This window comes from Acipenser ruthenus, chromosome 10 (genome assembly GCF_902713425.1).
Source record: "Acipenser ruthenus chromosome 10, fAciRut3.2 maternal haplotype, whole genome shotgun sequence".
In the NCBI taxonomy this organism is placed as follows: Eukaryota; Metazoa; Chordata; class Actinopteri; order Acipenseriformes; family Acipenseridae; genus Acipenser; species Acipenser ruthenus.
The window spans coordinates 8,639,311-8,662,104 of record NC_081198.1 but is presented as its reverse complement, the minus strand read 5'-3'; the positions used below and the strand labels follow the sequence as shown (position 1 = coordinate 8,662,104).

Sequence of the window (22,794 nt, the reverse complement as noted above, 5' to 3'; positions counted from 1 at the left end):
TGCCTCCCTCCCTTTTTATTTCTATAATCCTTTACAACTGCCAACAATTTCTACACTACATACTTTTCTTTCAGGTGTGAAATGTCTTTCAGGAAATTCAGTTTGTTTCCGTGACGTGTGTTGCAGGTAGGTGGGTGGTTTAACACAGAGCATTCTAAACAGCATGCTATATGATATTGCCTATGATGCCTGATCAATGGGCACCCTGTATATTGAAAATGGGGTATTACGCTGCAAAGAAATTCTGGCTTTTATTTCATTTTAAATGTATATTCCTTAGAATCCTGTCTCTATTAGGAGTTTCATGAAGCAGAGTAAGCAAGGAATAAAAAGCAACACTCACTTCCTTGGCATCTTGCTTGGGCTGCCTGTGACAAAATACCCGGGGTTGCACATGTATCGGCAGATGGATCCTACATCATGTCCTCCCAGTTGGCATCGAGGCACCAGAAGCTTAGCATTGGGCACAGCTGATGGAGCAGTGCATTCCAGCTTACAGTACGCTTCAGGGAAGGACCACAGTCCGTCTTCTTGGCAGACCAGCCAATCTTTCCCTCCTGCCAGCACACAAATGAACAAAAGCACATCACTCTGATATACAGTAGCCAGCTGTCTACATTTTAGAAAGATTACATTTAGCATCCCCCTTGCACAAAAGAGTCACAGAGCCACAAAGTCACAGAGCTGCTCTCTCTCATCTGGGATGTTTGTGAGGTTAGGAGGATCATTTTGGAAAGACCACTTTTGTGTCATTCCATTAGCACAATTAGCACAATTCTCAAAACAGTTAACTGACTCCTCATTTTCAAAACTACTGACACATTTCTCTGGTTAAGACACAGAATGCTAAATTCTAAACCATCTGTATGGTTCACTTAATGTAATTCCATCACTGTAATACAAGTTTCATATGTGAGTGTCTTGTTTTCAAAACACATATATCTGTATGCTGTTGCTCACAATTACGCATTACTTTAGATAAACATTCCACACATGGAAATGCAAATTTCACAATTTATCTCTAATCAAATGTCACTCATGCATAAAAGGTTGATGTTACAAATTGTGCTGAAACATAGGTTAAGGCAGAAAAACATGGGCAAGTTGGTGGATGTGGCCGTGGACATGAACAGAGGGGTGATCGTGGTCATGGTTGTAGTCCTGGTCGTGGTGTTCGACACAGGAGACAGCCAGCCCGGGTGAGATCACAACATATTGCTGTAACAAATGAAATCCATGCAACAGTTGTGGACCATGTCATCAACCGCGGTGTGACAATGAGGGAAGCAGGGCTGGCAGTGCATCCAAATCTGCGACGATCAACAGCTGCATCTATAATTCATGCATTTCGAACTGAGAATAGGTAAGTATGAATAGCAGTATTTTATATAACCTATTACATGTATTTATAGAGTTTATAGTTTGCACGTTGACACAGCTCCCTACTTTGTTTTATACACTAAATATGCAGATGGATTGAAAGAAGAGCTGCCCGTGGCGGCTAAGGAGAACAGCCGCTGCGATGTAGATGAAATTATGAGCGGCTTAGTGATGCAGAATGAAAATATAATTGTAATACCAGACACTGATCATGTAAAAAAAAAAATTTAAAACTATAAAAAAATGACTAAATATAGTGCCCATATATACTGGTTTTCTCTTTGATAATGTAAGCCTTTGAATTGCATAATCTATTTACAATTTAAATATTTTATTTTGGTTGAAGAGTTAAACAATATGAACCTAAATGTTTGAAGAATTGATGTAAATATCAAGCTTTGCAAGATATATGAACAAATTTTACGTTTGCTTCATTTTGCAATTGTATTTGAAGTTTTGCCAATCACACAACTGTTTCGGTGTTTGTGTTAACTGTTTTGAGAATTGTGTTAAAAGTATCAGTAACTGCTTTAGTGATTGAGAAAAAATATTTGTTGTCAGTACCTCAAATGGTCTAGGACAGTGCAGCAGTGATAGCTTTGTAAAAGTACTGCCACAAAAGGGTTAATTTGTTTTTGGACAATACTTAAAGTGGACACTATGAAAAGGAGACATTAAAGATGCATTAAATACTGCTAGGCCTACAACTACATGTACTGTATATAGTTGTACGTTTATGTTTAATTTTTTTTTTTATTATTTTTTTTACAATACCAAGGATTTCTGTGAGGTTTTTAATAAAATAAATCATACACAGTGTTTTCTTCATGCATGATAGCTTATGACGGCATTTACAAGGATATCTTCAAGGCATGGTTTCAGATATTTCTTTTATTACATCATGCATGGAACCCTGTTATTAGTCATTAAAAAATAATGAATGATGTTGATGGATTAAACTGAAGGCATATGGCTTCTCAAGGGGAAAAATCACTGACATTTTAAAAGGTATGGCTTTTCATTTCTACCTGAACAGTGCTTGCTATAACCTTCATTGGATCTGGCGCACAGCTGTGTAAATACCTAATATAATCCAACATTTTGAATAATATGCATGCAATTGCACTGGACTGAAAAAATACTGAAAAAAACTGATAATAATTTTGACAATTGTATGTAAATGAAATTTGAAATGCTGTTCATATAATATTTCAGATAGAAAATGTAATTTTTTACAAATAGAAATTAGTTTGTGAGCACTTGTGGAATATATACAGCTATGGCCAAAAGTTTTGCATCCCTTGCAATTTTAGGATTGAGACATAATTAAAAATAAATGATATTGCAAAAGTCTACCGAAAGCCACGTTAAATTTCATGTTAAATTTTGAAATGTCACGTTCGTTAAGTATATGGAAAACCTAAAAGCGCTATGCAATTCAATATGTTAACGTAATATTATTCAGCAGGTTTCTTTTGATTTATTGAAACAAAATGTGTTAATCAGCAGAGAGAATCCGCTATGAATGATGATGATTACAATTGCAATTGATTTATGAACTGTGAAGGTCACTCAGGGCCTGATGACTGTGGCCCTAGTGAAAGATAAATTTGGCCGGAGGCCTCATCCATGGGTGCCTGTGCGAGGCCGGCTGGAAAAAACATGAACAGTTACAGTTATCTGATTGGATGGGGGGGGGGGGGGGGGTGGTTTGTGTTTGGGTTTTTATATTATGTTGTGTTATGTATTGTTCCATGTTGTTCTTTTCTCTTTAAATAAATAAAAAATATTTGTTAAAAAAAAAAAAAAAAACAGTTACATGCATCCCAGTGCCGCAGATAGGAAGTGGCTGTGGCCACCTCCCCCAGAAAAGACGAGGCCGCCAAACCATGAATATAATAATAAATAATTAACACGCTCCACAGTGACGCCCTGCCACCTATCCCCCAAATATTGAATATAATGAAAATCAGCAGCTGAGACACGGCCCGTCCCCCAGAGCATGACTGTGCTGGAGGAGAGAGCCCAGCTTCTCCAACCCGACCACTCACCCCGCAGAACTAAATACGAACCGCTCAGCACTCAGGTAAGGAAAAAAACCCTACTCACATATTCTTTTATTTTTTAGGGGGAAACCTCAGGGAATCGTGGCTGAGGGCAGCCCTTCCTCCAGGCTCTAAGCGGTCAACTCCCGTTTCGGCCTCCCAGCGCTTGACTGAGCAGCCGAAACAAAAAGAAGTGACATGAAAGAATAACACACTGAACTTTTATGCGCTTGCTGATGACGTATTGGTTAGGGGCGGATTCTCCTTTGCAGAAAAGCAACCAAGTTTACAAATTCTATAGGGTGTTGCAAAAGCTGTAAGTATATTCATGAAAAATACTTAGACATTAAAACTAAACCTATGTCTAAACAAAACCTGAAAAGCAGGCCTGGCATCAGCACAGCTACATGATTTCCATTATATGAGAATAGATGTTAAAACTTCATGCTAATTTGAACTTGGCTCTCGCCAAGATAAGCACCAACTAAGACGTAGCTTTACAGTAAACTAATGTGATCCATCTGCGTCTCCATCCATTTGTGTTTCTTTCCATCTGATGATGTAGATATTCTTCTGCCTGGTGTTGATGGCTGAAGTGTAGTGCTGGCACCAGGGATCAGCTTATTTTGCATCCCCAGCGCATCAACACACACAACGGCTGCGATGCTGGCTCCAGGGATCAACCACAGTGCGGTCTCCCCAGCGCATCAGCATGACAACCGTCTGGATTGAGCTAAGTAGGGTACATCTCTGGGGTCTTCAAGTGGGCACCTTCCGTCCTTGGTGTTTCGTCGACTAGCCCTCAAGAGGGCTCGACAGTGATTCTGGCGTCCCAGCATCACCCCCTCCATCCCCACTCAACTCATAATAGACTTCAGGACAATCTCAAGGTCTTTTGGGGGAAAATACATTTCAGGTCGTGGTACACCAAGGAGCAGTTTCCCTAAGAAAAACATTTAATGGACGGCTAATGGTTTTGTGGTTTTCTGTCTCAGCAGCTGCAAGGTCCCTTTGGGACAGTGTACTTGAATCACTAAATAAATAGGCTACTGAGTGAGATTTAACAAGACTGACTCTATGGGCCCTTTTATATTACATTATTTTATTTTTCATTTAAGACTAGGAGGGGTGTTTGGTATTTGTTAAAATGCTAAATCATATGCATTTGCTCTCTTGTTTTAAGAAACAATGACTCAGCCTGTCTCAGCACTGTTTCTATATTTCTGCTGTATTAAAATCCATTTATTGGCATAAGTTGTTGTTGTCACGCAGGCTGCACTTTTTGATAGGGTGCACGTTTTTGTCACTTGAACATTTCCATCTTATGGTATTTATCTGTGGCTCCCACCCACCAAATGTGAAATTGCATAACTTTCAATTTAAACGGCAGACATAAAATAAAACTGTTTGTGTTTTCTGGCATGAAGGTTGTTTGGCCAGTAAAGTCACCACGAATGTGGACTTGCTTGAATTTTAATAGTAGTTCCAGCCCTTCCCTTAAGTCTTTGATTGCTGATGTGATTTTGAAATGCTCTTGAGAAAGCTTACAATGTCAGTGTGTGTGTAGCTCCCAGTAAGTACAACACTAAACAGGAAAACATTAGCAACACAAAATTCAGGAAAGTATTGTAAAATACTGTAAAATATTTTAAAATGAGATTGATGCATACCAATCTGGTTAGGGCTAGTGGTTAGGGCTCTGGACTCTTGACCAGAGGGTCGTGGGTTCAATCCCAGGTGGGGGACACTGCTGCTGTACCCTTGAGCAAGGTACTTTACCTAGATTGCTCCAGTAAAAACCCAACTGTATAAATGGGTAATTGTATGTAAAAAAATAAATAAATAAATAAATAAATAAATAAATAAATAATGTGATATGTGTATAATGTGATATCTTGTAACAATTGTAAGTCGCCCTGGATAAGGGCGTCTGCTAAGAAATAAATAATAATAATAATAATAATAATAATAATAATAATAATAATAATAATTATTATTATATCAAGCACCATCACACCTCTGGTTTATGTAGCACGTATGTTTTTTTTTCTAAAAGTATATAAAATGATTTATGCCACACCTTGCAGTTTAGCCGGCGAGTTACAGGAAAAGGAACATTGTTTTCCAAACATGGTCCCCTCCGGACAGGAGAAGGAGGCAAAGTAGACGTGGGATTGATCAGGAACCCCACAGTCAATGGGTTCGCAGGTCACCATCCTGTCCCATTTCCCATGCATGCACTCCAGGACAGTCTCCTTCTGCAGGGGGAAAAATAGAACTCTATTAACTATATTAATGATAATCCTCGAAAGAACAGCAGGTGGAGTGGTGTTGCTAACTCTAATTGAATACTGTGTAAAAAGGTTAAGAGCATGAGTGTCTAGAACATTAGGTTTCCCTTGAGTGAATCTGTCCTGTAGAAAAATCTCCCTTCATCTACATAGTCAACAAGGTCTGTTCTTGATAATAACAGTTTTGGAGATTAATCATTTACCTCCTACTTTGCTTATCCATCGACCATACTGTAAACGTATATGTTTTATTTTTTCAATAAAATGTGAAAAACAGTTGTGGAAAGCACAGTTGGATGAAAAGAAATCCAATGGCTGAAACGATGTTAGTGGCAGAAAGTAACAACGTTGATTGCTGCTGTGTGAATTAAATTACCTTCACTAACAAAAAAACATTAATCATTAAAATACCTTGTACTTTATTTGCGACCGACTTTAAACTTGCCAGTTTACAGACTGGTTCAGTAATTGGAGAGGACTTTGCCAGCATCTTACAGGTGAATAAGGCAAGTAAATAACTTAATGAAAAAAACCCACCTGGCTAGGATGTAGATTAATGCCGCCAACCACTTGGAGTGTGAGCCCCTGATTACAGGCAATGGTGCACTTGAGGTGCTGAGCCTCCTCGTGGGTGCAGTTTACTGATGCTTGTCGGATCTGTGGGGAGCTACACTTATCAGCACTGCAGGACCTCCGCACACAACTGCGCAAAACAGAGGGCAGTGCATTATAATGCAGTCCTTCTATTGTATGGAACTGATTTAGCTGTTCAGAGTATCCACATCCATCAGTAGTACTAAGAAAAAACTTCATTTAAAAAAGTGAGACAAACATTTATCATATCAGGATTTTTTTTTTTTTTTAACAGGCTCACATTTTAATAATCATATTATTATGTTGTTGTTTTTGCATTATAACAGAATTCACTACAGTGTCCCAAGATGGAAGTACAGCATTAAATACTACAGTATATGTGCTCTTTAGTGTACTTCTGCTGATAAATATCAGTCAGTCAGCAATATCCAGATAATTCACAATAGTTTTCAGACACCTTCCTAGCATGGTTAAACAATAGAAAAGTGTTGGGGCAGGAGCTTTTTCCACTGAAACATTTAACTTAAGTGCAGACGACTTATTGCTATATTCATAAAGCACTGGCAAAACTATGGTATTGCTTGACAAAGGTCGAGGGCATTATTTTAATGAGGGTTATCACAGTAGCCCTTGCTGTTTTTCCCCTTGGCAGCATATCAGCATCTCATAAAATAATTGTTTAACCTACAAGAGATTTCTGTGGTACAAAAACATCTATGAAGACAATTTGTTATTATTATTATTATTATTATTATTATTATTATTATTATTTTAATCAAATAGTAAAATATGGGATAGCAAGCCAGATTTTCATTCTGTTTGTGCAAACAAATTGAAAATTGGTCCCTTAAAAGTTTCTTAACACCTTGAAAAAAATGTCGTGGTTAAGCCCGTCTACAACTGAAGCAAAATAAACGTTTTACACACTGTGACTGTAGATGAGTCTACAGCTACTCCGTACTTGTTGTAGTCTAGTTACCCAGCACCAAGTCATACATTCAAAGGGTCACTTGGTGGAATGGTGCCAAGTTGCACAGACTCTTCTACCATTTTTGTTGTTGAGATTCACTTTCTTTTCCGTTTTTTTTAAATTTTACATCAAAGGGATTACTCTCATACAAGTTCAAATAATGTGATTTAAGAGTATGTTAGTATGTTAGGACAAATAGAAGAAGCATGAAATTGAAACTTAACCACAAGAATGGGAGGACATTGCAACTTGCTTGCCAAGTGACTCTTCTGGAAAATAGGGTATGAGTAAGTACATCTGTTTTTGCTGACTGAAGACCCCACCCTCAGCGCACCCGTTCAGGGCAAGGGCACTAATATGGGAAGAGGTGCGCAATGCAATGCCAGAGACAGCCACCAACGGAGATGAGAAGTTCAGGAGGACTGAGGCAGTCCGGAAGAATGGGAGACTCAGGTTGTGGGTCATGTTGATGACAAGGGGGTTCCGCTGGCAAGACAGTTGGTATGAACCTAGAAATCAAAGGGTGATAAAAATAAAATGAACACTTTTGCCCAACAATCTCTACACGCTATAGTGCTATTGTAGGAATTCCATATTGTACTAAACGTGTATCAACAGTAGCCGAGTACAACAAATGCTGTATTGTGGTGGCAAGATTCAAACACTAAATGTTACGTGCTCTACCTAGAGTATGGTTTTTTCCATTTGTATCGCCGAGCTGGATCACCACTGTTTTCCTGCTCTGATCTCCAAGCATAGAACCATCTGAAGCCAAGTAGATAATAACTGAAGTTGCCACTTCAGGGTGGGCAAAATACACCTAGACACAAAGGAATGGAAATGTGATTTGAAAAATCTTAACAAATAGAGCCTTAGTCCTGGCAAGAGTGAATAAAGTGTACACATAATATACTTATTTAATCCATACCTTCAGCCACACCGTCTCCACTTGGTCAGGGTCAGAGTGTCCCTCAGAGTAGGCAGTACAAGGAAACCAGGCGTATTGTGACAAACCACCGTTCTCATCCAGAAATCTGGACTTGCACACCTGAAAAACATAGACTGGCCTGAACCTTCTTGAGTGGCACCCTTCACATAGAGCCCACAATTAAAACCAGCTGTTCCAAACTTGAAGGGCTTTGAAGTAAATCCTTTAAAAACCTCTTCTACCTTTAACTATGCTTTTTCAATGTGGTAAGAAGATATGTATTCCAGAAACCTGGAAACCATTATTGTCAGAATAAAATGTTACGGTGGCAGCTTCCAAACACTTACGTGATGTTGTCTACCGTAGATTTACCAGTAGGTTTCTTTCATAAAACCAATAATAGTAATGGTAAGTTTCTCTTAATCAAGTCAAATTGGTTACTACTTGGCCCCGGTTATTTAATTACAACTTTAAAAAATGTGAGCCCCCTTTCGTGAAGTGATACCGGACCGAAAAGTTTTTGTTTTACTGAACAAAAAATCAAAGCATCTTCTGTGGCACAGTAATGTGTGACAGGCCCTTTATGTGTGTAATGTGTGACAGATGTGCTTGCCTTGTATGTGGCCAGATGTGGCACAGTCATATTTGATGTAGAATACAATTGTGTACCACATGTGAAGTTAATATGTCCAAGTTTGCTCTCATTCGGAAGCCAAAATGTCTCATTCCATGGAAGTATGTATCTTAAATGGCTTATGAGATAGGAGTTGTTTAAAAACACAAATCCTTCTTTATGAATAAACCAGCTAATAATAAATGTGTGGACAAGTAAACCGTACTAGGCTGTAGCAGCAGCACACTGGAGGCCATTGAAAAATAATTAAATGCTTCCCTGGGAATAATAAAAAAAAATTAGGAACAGGAAAGGCTGATACCACGTCCACCTTCCTGCTTTCTGTTATACTACTCCAGACAAAAAGGTTTTATCACCTTACAGTACTGTGCCTGGTAACATATGTATGACTATAATTACCCTTTCTGTAGTGTTTACTTACAAGAAATGTCCCACCATTTCTTATCTTCTAATGATGTTATTAAATTAAACACCCAACCTAAACCCAGGAACTCCTACAGGTGTTGCTTATAAAGGTTTACTGTGGTGTAGCACAGTAAAAGCAATAAAGTATAGTAAAGCATGGTGACCGCATGATTAAAGACACGTAGGCATGGTAACTGTGTGGGAATGTAAGGTTGGCAGGGATGGGGTTAAATCTGTCCCTTCCAGCAATCACAGTTGTGGCCATTTCCCAATTGGGAAACCTTACATTCCCACACGCTCGCTTTACACAGGCAGGGATTCAGCCCTGCCACAGTAACGCATCATAAAATGTTAGCCATGGTAAAGAACACAGTAAATGGCATAAGCATGATAGAAGTATAGAAAACTGCACAATTACTGTACTTTTATAAAAACTAATACAGTATACACACTTCATATTGCAGTACCTGGTTGAGCGAGGGTTCTCCTTTCACTGCTAGCACAGGGCACTTGGTGTCGTCTTGATGGGAGGCAAAGGCCTTGGCCACCCACTGGTCTGTGAAGCCCTGTGGGGTGAAGACTCCACAGTCCTGAACACTGGAGCCTCTCTCAAACTCCTCACACAGACCATCCCCATCAAACACATAGCACTGGCTGGGCTCTCCTATTAGGAAAACAAGGAGGTTATACTGATGTGCATATGATCTGGGTCTCTCTTCCATTAATCAGTGGAAATGTCCTTTCACTAGAAAGGTATAAAAGATATACAAATAATTACTTTGTGCTTTTTCATGCAATATGTTATTTGATGAAAATGAGGTCCATAATGAGGGGTAGAAAGAAATCCAGCTGCCGTTTGTAAAGCAAACTCTTGAGAACTTATTTTTCATTAATGAAATACTTTGGACTCATAAAATGTAGCTGTGGTAGCTGTGTTGTGTAACTGTAAGCTGTGGATGGCACAATATCAGGCAAGAACCGGTATTAACATATATATATATATATATATATATATATATATATATATATATATATACAGTGCCTTGCAAAAGTATTCAGACCCCTGACCAATTCTCTCATATTACTGAATTACAAATGGTACATTGAAATTTTGTTCTGTTTGATATTTTATCTTAAAACACTGAAACTCAAAATCAATTATTGTAAGGTGACATTGGTTTTATGTTGGGAAATATTTTTAAGAAAAATAAAAAACTGAAATATCTTGCTTGCATAAGTATTCAACCCCCACACATTAATATTTGGTAGAGCCACCTTTTCGCTGCAGCTTTAAGTCTTTTGGGATAAGTATGTACCAGCTTTGCACACAGTGTCGGAGTGATTTTGGCCCATTCTTCTTGGCAGATTTGCTCCAGGTTGTTCAGGTTGGTTGGACGACGCTTGTGGACCGCAATTTTCAAATAGTGCCACAGATTCTCATTGGGATTGAGACTTTGACCGGGCCACTGTAGGACATTCACCTTTTTGTTCTTGAGCCACTCCAATGTTGCTTTGGCCTTGTGCTTGGGATCATTGTCCTGCTGAAAGGTGAATTTCCTCCCAAGCTTCAGTTTTTTAGCAGACTGAAGCAGGTTCTCTTGCAGTATTTCCCTGTATTTTGCTCCATTCATTCTTCCTTCAATTTTAACAAGATGCCCAGTCCCTGCTGATGAGAAGCATCCCCACAGCATGATGCTGCCACCACCATACTTCACTGTAGGGATGGTGTGTCTTGAGGCATGGGCAGTGTTAGGTTTGCGCCACACATAGCGCTTTGAGTTTTAGCCAAAAAGCTCTATCTTGGTCTCATCTGACCACAAAACCTTTTCCCACATCGCAGCTGGGTCACTCTCATGCTTTCTGACAAACTCCAGACGTGCTTTCAGATGGTACTTTTTGAGTAACAGCTTCTTTCTTGCCACCCTCCCATACAGGCCAGTGTTATGCAGAGCTCTTGATATGGTTGACTGGTGCACCATTACTCCACTCCCAGCCGCTGAACTCTGTAGATCCTTCAAAGTGATTGTTGACCTCTCTGTGGCTTCTCTCACAAGTCTCCTTCTTGTTTGAGCGCTGAGTTTTGAGGGACGGCCTTTTCTTGGCAGTGCCTGGGTGGTGTGATGCAGCTTCCACTTCCTGATTATTGATCCAACTGTGCTCACTGGGATATCCAAACACTTGGATATTATTTTGTACCCTTTCCCTAATCTATGCATTTGTATTACTTATCTCTAACTTCTGTAGAATGCTCTTTGGTCTTCATTTTCCTTCAGATTCACAGCCTGACCAATGATCCTTCAACAGTGGGGTTTTTATCCAGAAAATGTGACAGCAACTTTAATGGTTCACAGGTGGAGGCCAATGGTAAGTTAACTGTGTCCTCGTTAGGGCAATTTCTTTCATCGGTGTAAACTGGGAGCTTCCACAGCACAGGGGTTGAATACTTATGCAAGCAAGATATTTCAGTTTTTTATTTTCACCTTACAATAATTGATTTTGAGTTTCAGTGTTTTAAAATAAAATATCAAACAGAGCCTACATGAGTGTGAAGGAGCTGAAGGAGGCATTGCAGCTGAGTGGGTCTGAGAATCTCAATGTGTTCTTCGCAAAGAACTCTGTCCAAGAGGAGCTGGCAGGGGCTGCCACTTGGCCCTGGGCTAAAGAGGCTCTCAGTCACCTGGGTAACACACGTTCTTTTTTTTTTCATGTACCTGGTTTATCCCTGAATAATATATATTAGCAAAAGAAACAGATGAACAAAATTACACCACAACTGTGGTGTGCAAAGTGTGGAGCACGCCCCCCGGGTATGAATAAAGAGGCAGTTCTGTAAAAAAAAAAAAAAAAATGTTATACAAGTCCAAGTTATTACCTTTCAAATGAGCCCTTGACAATCATTTTAGAACTTGTACAACCGGAGAAATTATGTTTGAAGTGGCGAGTGTCAGTGAAACTTCAGTGAACAGATCCACGTGTAAAAATAAAACAGTACTAATATTTGAACAGTGTTTTTCCTGGATTTAATGTAAATCGTGTATTTTTTCCTAGATTTAACCAAAAAAAGTTCTGATTTAGCTTAATACATACAAGTTAACAAGCACATTCGTAAAAATTTTGAAATGTGTAATTTTGTTTTGCAATTGTAGTATGCAGAGGAGGCGGGGAAGCGGAGACATTGGCTCTCGGAGTGTAAGGGTAGCTCTGCAGCATGCAATGCCAAATCAAACACTTGGATATTATTTTGTACCCTTTCCCTAATCTATGCATTTGTATTACTTATCTCTAACTTCTGTAGAATGCTCTTTGGTCTTCATTTTCCTTCAGATTCACAGCCTGACCAATGATCCTTCAACAGTGGGGTTTTTATCCAGAAAATGTGACAGCAACTTTAATGGTTCACAGGTGGAGGCCAATGGTAAGTTAACTGTGTCCTCGTTAGGGCAATTTCTTTCATCGGTGTAAACTGGGAGCTTCAACAGCACAGGGGTTGAATACTTATGCAAGCAAGATGTGTTAGTTTTTTTATTTTTCTTAAAAATATTTCCCATTTTGAGTTTCAGTGTTTTAAAATAAAATATCAAACAGAACGAAATTTATATATTTGTAATTCAGCATATATATATATATATATATATATATATATATATATATATATATATATATATATATATATATATATATATAATCAAATAAAAATATGCTTGGAAGCACTGCCTACCATTTTGTACATGTTTAGTTTGAATCAGAGAAGTCAGACCAACTGATCCCATCTACAAATGTAGGCAGGTAACTTGGTAATGACAAAGTACAAAGATTTTTGGTGTAAACAGTAAGTCAGATTCCACTCCACAAATGCAGAACCTGATTTATAAAAGTTAACAATAGCAATGTGCTAAACATTTTGCAACATTCTAAAAATTGTTGGCAAGGCATGAAACCATTTTAACATGTTGCTTATTTTGTTTACAACGTACTAAATAATGTAAACCTAAAAAAAAAAAATCTTAATAAAATGTGAGGCTAATCTTGACCATCCTAGAAACCACTTACCTTTACAGTTGAATCCTGCCTCTTTGTAACATTTTTTAGAACAACCATCCCCATCAAGCAGATTGCCATCATCACATTCTTCTCCCCGCATTCTACATGGAATAAGGGGAGACCAGCTGCAGTTAGCTCAGCTTGAATAACCATGGATTTGCACATTTTGAAACCAGGTGTGGGTTATTTGTTAACTTCACCTGTCATGTTAGTACTGAACAGAGGTTTGAAAATAACAAAGCAACTACAATATTTGTCCACCGGGTGGCAGCAAGTGCTAAGTAAAAATCCATTAGAATATTAAAAGACAATTTAGACACCATTTCTTACATAACAATATTTGTATTATTTAATCTGTATCTATTGTTTTTTTTTCTGAATAGAGAGATTAGAGTGTTTTTCTTACCGTTGCACTTGTCCATCTCCACAGTATGGGGCGCCATGGACGTAGGGCAAGACGGGAGAGGGCACGCTCAGAGCCTGTTCTGCTTCCACCTGAACCGTGTACCTGTACACCTGCCCTGGGCTCACATCCCTGAAACACACATATGCAGGCAGGCTTGTCAGTGTTTCACTTGTTTTTTATTCGATACTTGAATTCTATAACTTCTGAACACTCAGCAGTAGAAAGAAAAGTAAACACAGTGCAGTAAACTTATTACAAGTGACTCCATATACACTGTACGTACATATATATATATATATATATATATATATATATATATATATATATATATATATATATATGGTCACAGTGCAGTGCTGTTGATTTGTTTTGTATAAGTTGCTGCATAAAAAGAGGTTGCCTTTGTTTCCTGCCAACGATACAGAAAGTCTGCAAGCAAATGTCTCATCCTCCTGGAGTCTCAGATAACCTCTATTTAAGCTTCTAAACAAATTGTACTCATTAATTATGAAACATGTTTTTAGTGTGGCTCAACTTGCAGTCACAGATATGTTTTTTGTGTGTGTGTGTGTGTGTGTGTGTGTTTTTGTTTTGTTTTTTAATATCTTGATAGGAAACTCATGTCAGCTTACTTGAAGGTTTGATATAAAATCACATGGCAAATTACATTTAATAGAGAAAAGTGTATGGTTCTGCACGCAGGCAATACAAATGTGCAATATAAATATCATATAGGAGATAATGAAATTGAAGAAGGAATCTATGAAGAAGACCTAGGAGTTTATGTTGACTCAGAAATGTCTTCATCTAGACAACGTGGGGAAGCTATAAAAAAGGCCAACAAGATGCTCGGATATATAGTGAAAAGTGTTGAATTTAAATCAAGGGAAGCAATGTTAAAACTTTACAATGCATTATTAAGACCTCATCTAGAATATTGTGTTCAGTTCTGGTCACCTCGCTACAAAAAGGATATTGCTGTTCTAGAAAGAGTGCAAAGAAGAGCAACCAGAATTATTCTAGGTTTAAAAGGCATATCATATGCAGACAGGCTTAAAGAATTGAATCTATTCAGTCTTGAACAAAGAAGACTATGCTGCGATCTAATTCAAGCATTCAAAATTCTAAAAGGTATTGACAATGTCGACCCAAGGGACTTTTTTTGACCTGAAAAAAGAAACAAGGACAGGGGTCACAAATGGGGATTAGATAAAAGGGGCATTCAGAACAGAAAATAGGAGGCACTTTTTTACACAGAGAATCGTGAGGTGTCTGGAACCAACTCCCCAGTAATGTTGTTGAAGCTGACACCCTGGAATCCTTCAAGAAGCTGCTTGATGAGCTTCTGGGATCAATAAGCTACCAAACAAGCAAGATGGGCCGAATGGCTTCCTCTCGTTTGTAAACTTTCTTATGTTCTAAAAAGGTAATCGCCCTTTTAAAATGGCATCATGCTTCTTATTCATAAAAGTTAGAAAAGTTGAAGAAAAGTTAGGGCTCCAGTACTCTGGCCCTATCTGCCCCCTAATAGTAGGTGGAGAAAGTCCCTCAGGAATGGTAGATGGATGCACCAAGGAATTGTCCATTATGCTGAACACACTGATGCGTTAAAGAGAAACACTATTAAATTACCAGGAGGAAGCTACCTGAAGAGCAATAGTAAGAGTAATATTTTTAGCATTTAGGAAACAATTTATTTGATTTGTTTATGCTTTTATATCGTTATGGTTTTAAGTTTATAATACTAAATATAGGCTACAGGTTCTTAGGGTGTGTGGTGTAGTTTCTTGTTAGTTTTATACTGTTAAAAGTATTTTATTCCTCTTTGGGAATTTCCCTTTGCCCTTTACAGAGAAACAGTATACTATGTGTTTAAAAGGCAATATTTTCTGTTTTTGCAGTGTAAACACTGGGCATGGATCAAATCCAGTACTAACCGATCCGAAGGCATGCTCATGATTACCACAACACTGGTTGATCTCAGTCAAGGTAATAAAGCCATTATATTTTAAATGCAAATTCCAATCTCCGTTACAATAACAATAAATAATATGGCTTAAGGAAAAGCTTGGGTTGCCCACCAATGTTTTAAGTCAAAGCTGCTTGGAAGCTGGCTTCCAAGTAGTGCCTGCACCTGCTGCCTGGCAGTATGCAGAGCCGTTAAGTGAAAGACAGGGGCCCTGGGTGTAGTCAATGCGCCTTGCACTTGTTCTGTCACTCTAGTGTAATTCTGTTTAAGGTCTGGCATCCAGTGGCAGTGATAGCTCCTGTGGCCAGCTTTTTGGCGTGAGAGCAAGAAAACTCAAGTTTAACAACCGCAATATTTCTTAAGTGGTATGTACTAATTGTATTTCAGATGGCAAACCTTTTAGCCCCTAGGTACTTAACCCCTTCCGGAGACTTGTTTTATCCAGAGATTTAATTAAAGAATATTCATGCTTTTTTTTACTTTTTAAAATATATATGACAACAACCAACAAGCCTAGCATGGTTAAATTAGTTTATGTTTCATTAGACTGGGTGCCCTTCAGGTGCAGGTGAAAACAAGATTCTGAGCTGTGTGTTTCCAACAGACCTAGATTCAAATATACTTTATTAACAGTTACAATCTCTTTAGGATTTTTTTTTTTTTTTTTTAAGTATGGCAGATGTGTTTGTGTATACTGTACATTGATTGGAGAGCTGAGCCACTGATCCTTACTCACAATGAAAGATCCACTGACTTACATATCTGTAAACGTGCGCTCTGTTTGTGTCACTGGCCCTTGAGGAAAAGATGGCTCTCTAAGTAAACGGTAGCGGAGTGGGCGGCAGCTCGAGCAGAGAGGGTCCCGGGTCCGAGAGCTCAGGAGGACAGCGTCAATCTCCATCTTCTCGTCTAAGGTGTAGATCTTCATACCAGTCACCTTCTTTCGGGTGTTGATGCGTAGGGTGAGCGGCACATCACAAAATGTGTGCAGGGGACCCAGCTGGAGGGGTCCCCCTTCGTCAGTGAGAACCTCAATGTTCGAGATGGCACTAGAGGAGTCTGTGGATAGGTCACAGGCATAAAAATATATTATATTGCATAAGCCAGAAATGGTGTGAAAAATATGGTTTAGTTTAAACTGTTACTTCAGATAGTTAGTACTGTTAAGCATGTAAAACACATCCCAGTTGTCCTAGAATCGTGTTGCCCATTATCTGATGCAATTTCAATGTTCTGTAGAAATGTTAGTTTTTGTGTCTTTATACTACACTGAAAACAAAGAACATGCAGGATCACCTGTGGAGATGTAGGTGGTCCACACTGAGAGGCTCTCTGCAATGACAGGGTGGAGGAAATTGAGCTCTAGAGCACAGCCTTGAGGTTGAGGACAGGGCACGGTCATGTTGGCATCATAGAGGTGCAGTTCCGGGCTCCAGGCTTGAAGGCTAGGCTCGCAAGGTTCGTCAACATCAGGTGGGCCTGTGTAGATGAGAATAAAATACAACAAAGCTTCAGTTTAATTTAGTCTTTTGTCTGTGTAAGTGGGATCTCAAACTCAAACTCTGAGGAACTCATGACAACATAATATAAAATATTTTAACTGTTTGAACTAAACGTAACAAAAGAGCAAAGACCAAATCCAATTACCAAATGAACAACCAATTGAATCTTGTTATCGAACAAGTATCTATTAGGAAGAGATGTTTTAAGTTGCATAAACAACTCAAAACTTGAAACAGTGAATTATTGTTTACAGATTCAACACTTGTCGTTGTTTATCCCTTACTTAGGCTTATTGTTTTCAATATATATTTATCTGTGCCTGCTGGACACCTCTCATATGTCACATGCTTGCTCTCATGTAAGTTGCTTGCTGCAAGACCCACTGTATTAATATTGTATGGTAAATAATCTTGTCATTCACACTGACTGCAATCGGGCAGCTTAAATCAGGTAACTTCATTGAGGACAATTTCTCTTTTAAGTTAAGTCCAAGATGGCACAGGCAAACAGCCACCACACTGTTTTTTTTTTTACTGTTGTCTGTTGGGAAGGAGCTAGAAGACTGCAATGTGCCTTTAATTCAGTAATTCATCCTTTTTTAAGATCTCAGTATTTTGCTGATGTGTCTTCACATGTGCAGATTTACGAAGAACAAACAGCTTAAAGCCAAAGAAAACTATAAAAATAAATTGGTCGGATAAACAGGCAAGGTCTGACCTCCAGTCAATTAATTATTCTATCAGATGTGACTGTTTTTTGATGGGGGATGCAGCACGATTTGGAAATCAGGCTGTCTCATCCTTCCTGCTCTAAACAAGTTTACCGTAACACTACTTGGCTTTTTATGACTTTCCAATCTTGCCCGCTTCACAAGACGCCAGCTCAGATTTCAAGGAAAAGAAAACAGCAAACAGCATTCTGGCAAGTTTAAAACACATCTTACATTTTGATGGTTTAACACTACAGATGTGCAGAGCATTCAGATTTGGAATTCCCTGCCATGGGTGAAATAAAAGATAACTCTGTCTTGACAGATCTTTCCAGACTTTCATTAAAATATCCTGCTGGACACCTGGTGAACACAGTCAGAATTATTGCAAGATTGTAATCAGTCATAAGGGCCACTGTTATCAATTTGCACAAGTATGTCTAGGCCTAAAAGCTGTTAATTATGCATCCTTTACTCCACTAACATACAACAGAACCCATCCAAAAGGTTTCGAAATCAGCTGTTTCATGTAAAATTGCAGAACTGCCTGGATAAATTCTGCTTGTCAACTGAACTGCAAAAAAGGTTTTTAAAAAAGCTGAAGTAGTTAATTATTTCTGTTTTTATTCTCGTGTATGGATCCTCTTCATTGCTATAACATTTGTTTTTGTTTAATTTTGTGTACTTCTCTATATATGCTGTGCCATTTGTTTCATTTTTTGCATATGTCTACTATTTACAGTAAAATCATTACCATATTTGTCTTGCTGGAAGACTCCTAAGTTTGAATGACATAAAGTAAAGAAAAAGGTTTGATGGCCATCAATTACAGGTGTAGTCCGCTCCAATATAAAAGCATCCTGATTGAAATAATCAGTTACATCTGTTGCACAAAGAATACAGTTCAGGAAAATCGGGTACACATTTTTTTTTTTTTTTTTTTAATGACAGCTGATTCCTGGATCTCAACCAGCATTACCGAACTACAAAACTATGCCGAGCACCCTTGTTTTTAAGTGGATCAAAGTGGGACTCAGCTTTTTTCTTAAGATATGAAGGCAATTATTCCCTTTATGATTCATTTCTCTATTCATCTTTTCCAGTTACCTTGCACGCACACAGCAGACAGGAGGAGAGTGGACCTCTCTGCTTCACAAACACCCTTCAGCAATATGGCAAGAGGTAGAGGCACTACATTCACATTTTTATTATAATCATAACCAGAATTTTTTGAATTACAAGGGTCAATTAAAATTGCTTTACAATGTACCAGCACGGAAGGGTGTTTAGGATGAAATAAAAAGTGTTAAGAAAACACATAATATGGTAAAAGTTACAGAAAAACAATACATATATATATATATATATATATATATATATATATATATATATATATAATCAACCCGGTGCCCTTTTAGCTTTATGTGCAGTCAGGTTAACAAATGACCAGTCCCATATTGATCAGTGTAACCTTCACTGACCCAACACTGGCTTATTCTCACATTTCTTTCTTTAAAATAAAATAGTCTGTCAACATGTTATTTATTTATATATATATATATATATATATATATATATATATATATTGTGAAAAGGTTTCACCTAACACAGGTTCGTGCCCCTTTAAAATTACGACCCAGGACAGAGAAATGGCGTTTTCAAAGCGCGGTTGCGCTAATTTTTAATAAACACAAAATAAACAAAATACAAAACAAACACCTAGCTCTGTACGAGCTCTAACTAAACAGGTAATTTCCCTGACTAACTTGCAGGACGGCTAAGCCGTTTACCTGGCACCGTCACAAACTCACAGGTTTACACAGCACTTACTCTTTTATGACTGCTGGGAAGCAGAGCACCTCTTTCTGCCTCCCTCTACTCAGCAGCCTTGAGCAAACTGACTGCTCCTCTTAAATACCCTGCACCTGGCTCTAATTTACAATAGCTACCAGGTGCAGGGGATAATTAATAATAAAACAATTAACAAAACTAATTAACTAAATACAAAAAGGTGCCATTTTTCCTTCAGGGAGGTTTTAACCCCCTCCCTGCTGTCTCACACAACACACTGCCTTACAATATATATATATATATATATATATATATATATATATATATATATATATATATATCATGGGTTCTTTTCTGTTGATATTTCCAATATCTACAAACTGTCATGAAATAGCAATTAATTTTGAGAACGAAAACAGATTCCGGTACCTACTTCCTTTTTCAACTCGACTGACGTGCTCAAAAGCAGAATATTTGTAAATTTGGAAAAGTGGCTTTCCCCCAATAAAGGTTACTTAGGTAATTCTTCAGTTAATTAACACTGGACCTGTATAGCTTGTAAAATACAGGTACATGTTGCATTAAAACGTACTAAATTGATTTGTCAGTTGGTTTTAATGATTGCAGATAGTTCGTTAAACACACATGCACTTACCCACAGCCTCTTCGGGTGTCCAGTATCCCGAGGAGTCACAGACCCGGGGTGAAGTTGCAGTGTGTGCATACTGACGAAATGTCCCCTCTTCATCACAGTCCCCACATATTGTCCCCTCCTCTCTAGGGGACAAAATAACACAGCTAAAATATACAGGTTATTATAAACCATTGAGTTCCTCTAAGCTGATCAAAATGCTCCATTCACTGTTGTTTCATAACTGAGCTGTCTTCTTGTGATAAAGAACTACAAATCAATCACTATATAATTTAAACAAAAAATGTAACATTGTAATTATCCCCTCAAAAATTGTGCACTGTGTTCATGATCTCTGATGCAGTTCTCTCACCATAAGTTGTAAGGAGAAGATGCACAAGTTAAATATTTAGTTTTTAAGGCATAACATTTTAGACATTGATGTAAGGGCTGTATCAATCCCATGGTAACCTTTCCAAATGCATCTAGCAATTAACAAAGTATAGACACTCTTGCAAAAACCTGCAACTTCATTAAGATTTGCCGAGTTTCGGCTTATGCCCCCACTCCTGTATTGAAAGTCCCATACCTCTCGTGCAGCACCCCACTCACAGGAGGCAGCCAATGAATGGATACTGAATCAGCACTTTGTGCAATCACAAAAGGAGAAACAGGGATAGGGGCAGGCTTTTTGCTGTGGACCCATGTCTGGTACACCAAGTCCAGGTAACAATGCATTCGAGCCACCTGGTTGGGAGTAAAGCTATTGGTACAGTCATCATCTGTGGAAAAAAAAGGAATGGTATATTTTTCACTAGAATAATATTTTATATTTTATTAGGCTGCTTAAAACAGAAAGTTATTGTTTAATTGAAATATATTATGTGTTTTATAACTTTTCATTTGTCAAGTTTGAATGTTAATCTACTTAAATATGATGAGACTTATCACATCTGTTCCTGTCACTTATGACTTACCATACTCCACCTATTGTATATGGGGCTACTTCAAGCTACAGTATGTTCCAATTCTTTAATTTGACTAAGGAAACTAGTTTACAATCTGCAGGTGATAAGCCTTCTTCTGATTTTAGTATTTTACAGTGCTTTAGTGTTTTAGAGAGACATATACTTAACCTAGTAGTCACCCTACTGTATAACCTCCCACTCAGAAGTCAGCAATACTGGCTGTGGTACCTGTGTAGCTCATGTAGTTGTTAAAGGGTGTTCCCTGGTAGAGTGTTGGGCCACAGGTGTCATTGACAGGGTCTGGGTCACGACATACTTTGGATTTGGGCGTTGGTGCTGTGTCAGCACAGAGGTCACCTGTCTCCAGGGAGGGTATGGTCTCCCGACAAGGGTCATCACAGGACTCCCTCTCACTGACCCCTTTGAAGACATGGTAAAGCCCCAGAATGTGTCCCAGCTCATGAATCATGGTATTGGTGTGCCCGACAGTCCCAAAATAAGAAGGATTTAACACCATTCCACCTGAAAGAGAGAAAACAAAGCATGATGCATATTAAACTTATCCCATTAATGAAGAGGGAGCGTGTGGTATTTGGATTTTGTTTACTTAAAAAATCATATTATCCAACAGGCACAAAAGAAGCCATCTGACATGTAATCTGGTTTACTTCAAAGAAGTTTTTTTCTTTTTTGTAGTTAGCTTTGGGTGTCACGAAGCTGAACAAAGCTAAAATGTTATTGAAAAAAACATGTAAACCCTGGGGCTTAAGAAGATTAATATAAAGGAGCTGTATTTATAAAGCATTAGCGTACCGGTAAGTGCATTGCAGTCCTATGCATTTAACAGTATGGCAATACCTCAATTTATATGACAAAAAAGCTGTTTTATAATCCCATACCACTATGTTAAAATGATTTTATGTAACATCTGTACTAAAACCTCTGCGTACACTCCTTCAAAAGCAAGATATCTGATGAGTGTCCCAAAGTCTTAATTTACATCCCACCCTTTCCACACACATTCTTGTATTAGGCTTGTAAAAATGCTTTAGACTTTCTTATAAAGTCCCTCAGAACTCATTATTAACAAGTGGAAGTGGATTTACCTTCCCTGGTATGCCTGTAAAAAGTTGGGAAATTATGCATAATCCCAAAAAGAAACAAAAATGTTCACAATGTTTCTTTTCTTTACTTTTTTTTTATTGGGACTCTATAAAGTGGGCTGTAAAACATAGAGCCAAAAACAGCAGTCTTACACTAAATATCAGCTTTTCTATCTACTCAAAGCTGACCGATTCTGAACATCACATCTGCCCCAATTAAATCTAAAAAAAGACGGGTTTGTTTTAAGCATTTACTCCCACTGATCAAGGTTTTCTGACAAAATGCACAGGATATTCCCACACAATTCTCCACTTAAGGTTACTTTGCCCGGCAAAGGAAACATCCGATCAAACATTAGCTAGAAAAAGTGCCATGAAATCTGTGACTTTTATGTAAGAATAACATAAAATGCCTTCCTCAGAAGT

The 22,794-nt window shown here is 38.2% G+C and overlaps 1 protein-coding gene across 3 annotated transcripts in view; it reads right to left on the bottom strand.

Annotated features, from left to right (window-relative positions):
• LOC117404409 (pappalysin-2-like) overlaps positions 1 to 22,794 on the bottom strand; it is a 75,998-nt gene that overhangs the window by 34,946 nt on the left and 18,258 nt on the right. For 2 of the 3 annotated variants that reach the window (XM_034007256.3, XM_059031676.1), the window contains exons 4-17: positions 21,494 to 21,787; positions 20,887 to 21,079; positions 20,322 to 20,443; positions 16,960 to 17,142; positions 16,422 to 16,722; positions 13,695 to 13,823; positions 13,298 to 13,389; positions 9,715 to 9,911; positions 8,209 to 8,328; positions 7,965 to 8,100; positions 7,576 to 7,789; positions 6,254 to 6,419; positions 5,506 to 5,683; positions 344 to 557 (exon numbers count right to left, since the gene is read on the bottom strand). In XM_034007256.3, coding sequence (XP_033863147.3) covers positions 344 to 557; positions 5,506 to 5,683; positions 6,254 to 6,419; positions 7,576 to 7,789; positions 7,965 to 8,100; positions 8,209 to 8,328; positions 9,715 to 9,911; positions 13,298 to 13,389; positions 13,695 to 13,823; positions 16,422 to 16,722; positions 16,960 to 17,142; positions 20,322 to 20,443; positions 20,887 to 21,079; positions 21,494 to 21,787 — 2,539 coding nt within the window. The remainder of the gene's footprint in view (positions 1 to 343; positions 558 to 5,505; positions 5,684 to 6,253; positions 6,420 to 7,575; positions 7,790 to 7,964; positions 8,101 to 8,208; positions 8,329 to 9,714; positions 9,912 to 13,297; positions 13,390 to 13,694; positions 13,824 to 16,421; positions 16,723 to 16,959; positions 17,143 to 20,321; positions 20,444 to 20,886; positions 21,080 to 21,493; positions 21,788 to 22,794) is intronic. The other variant, XM_059031675.1, reaches the window with a different exon arrangement.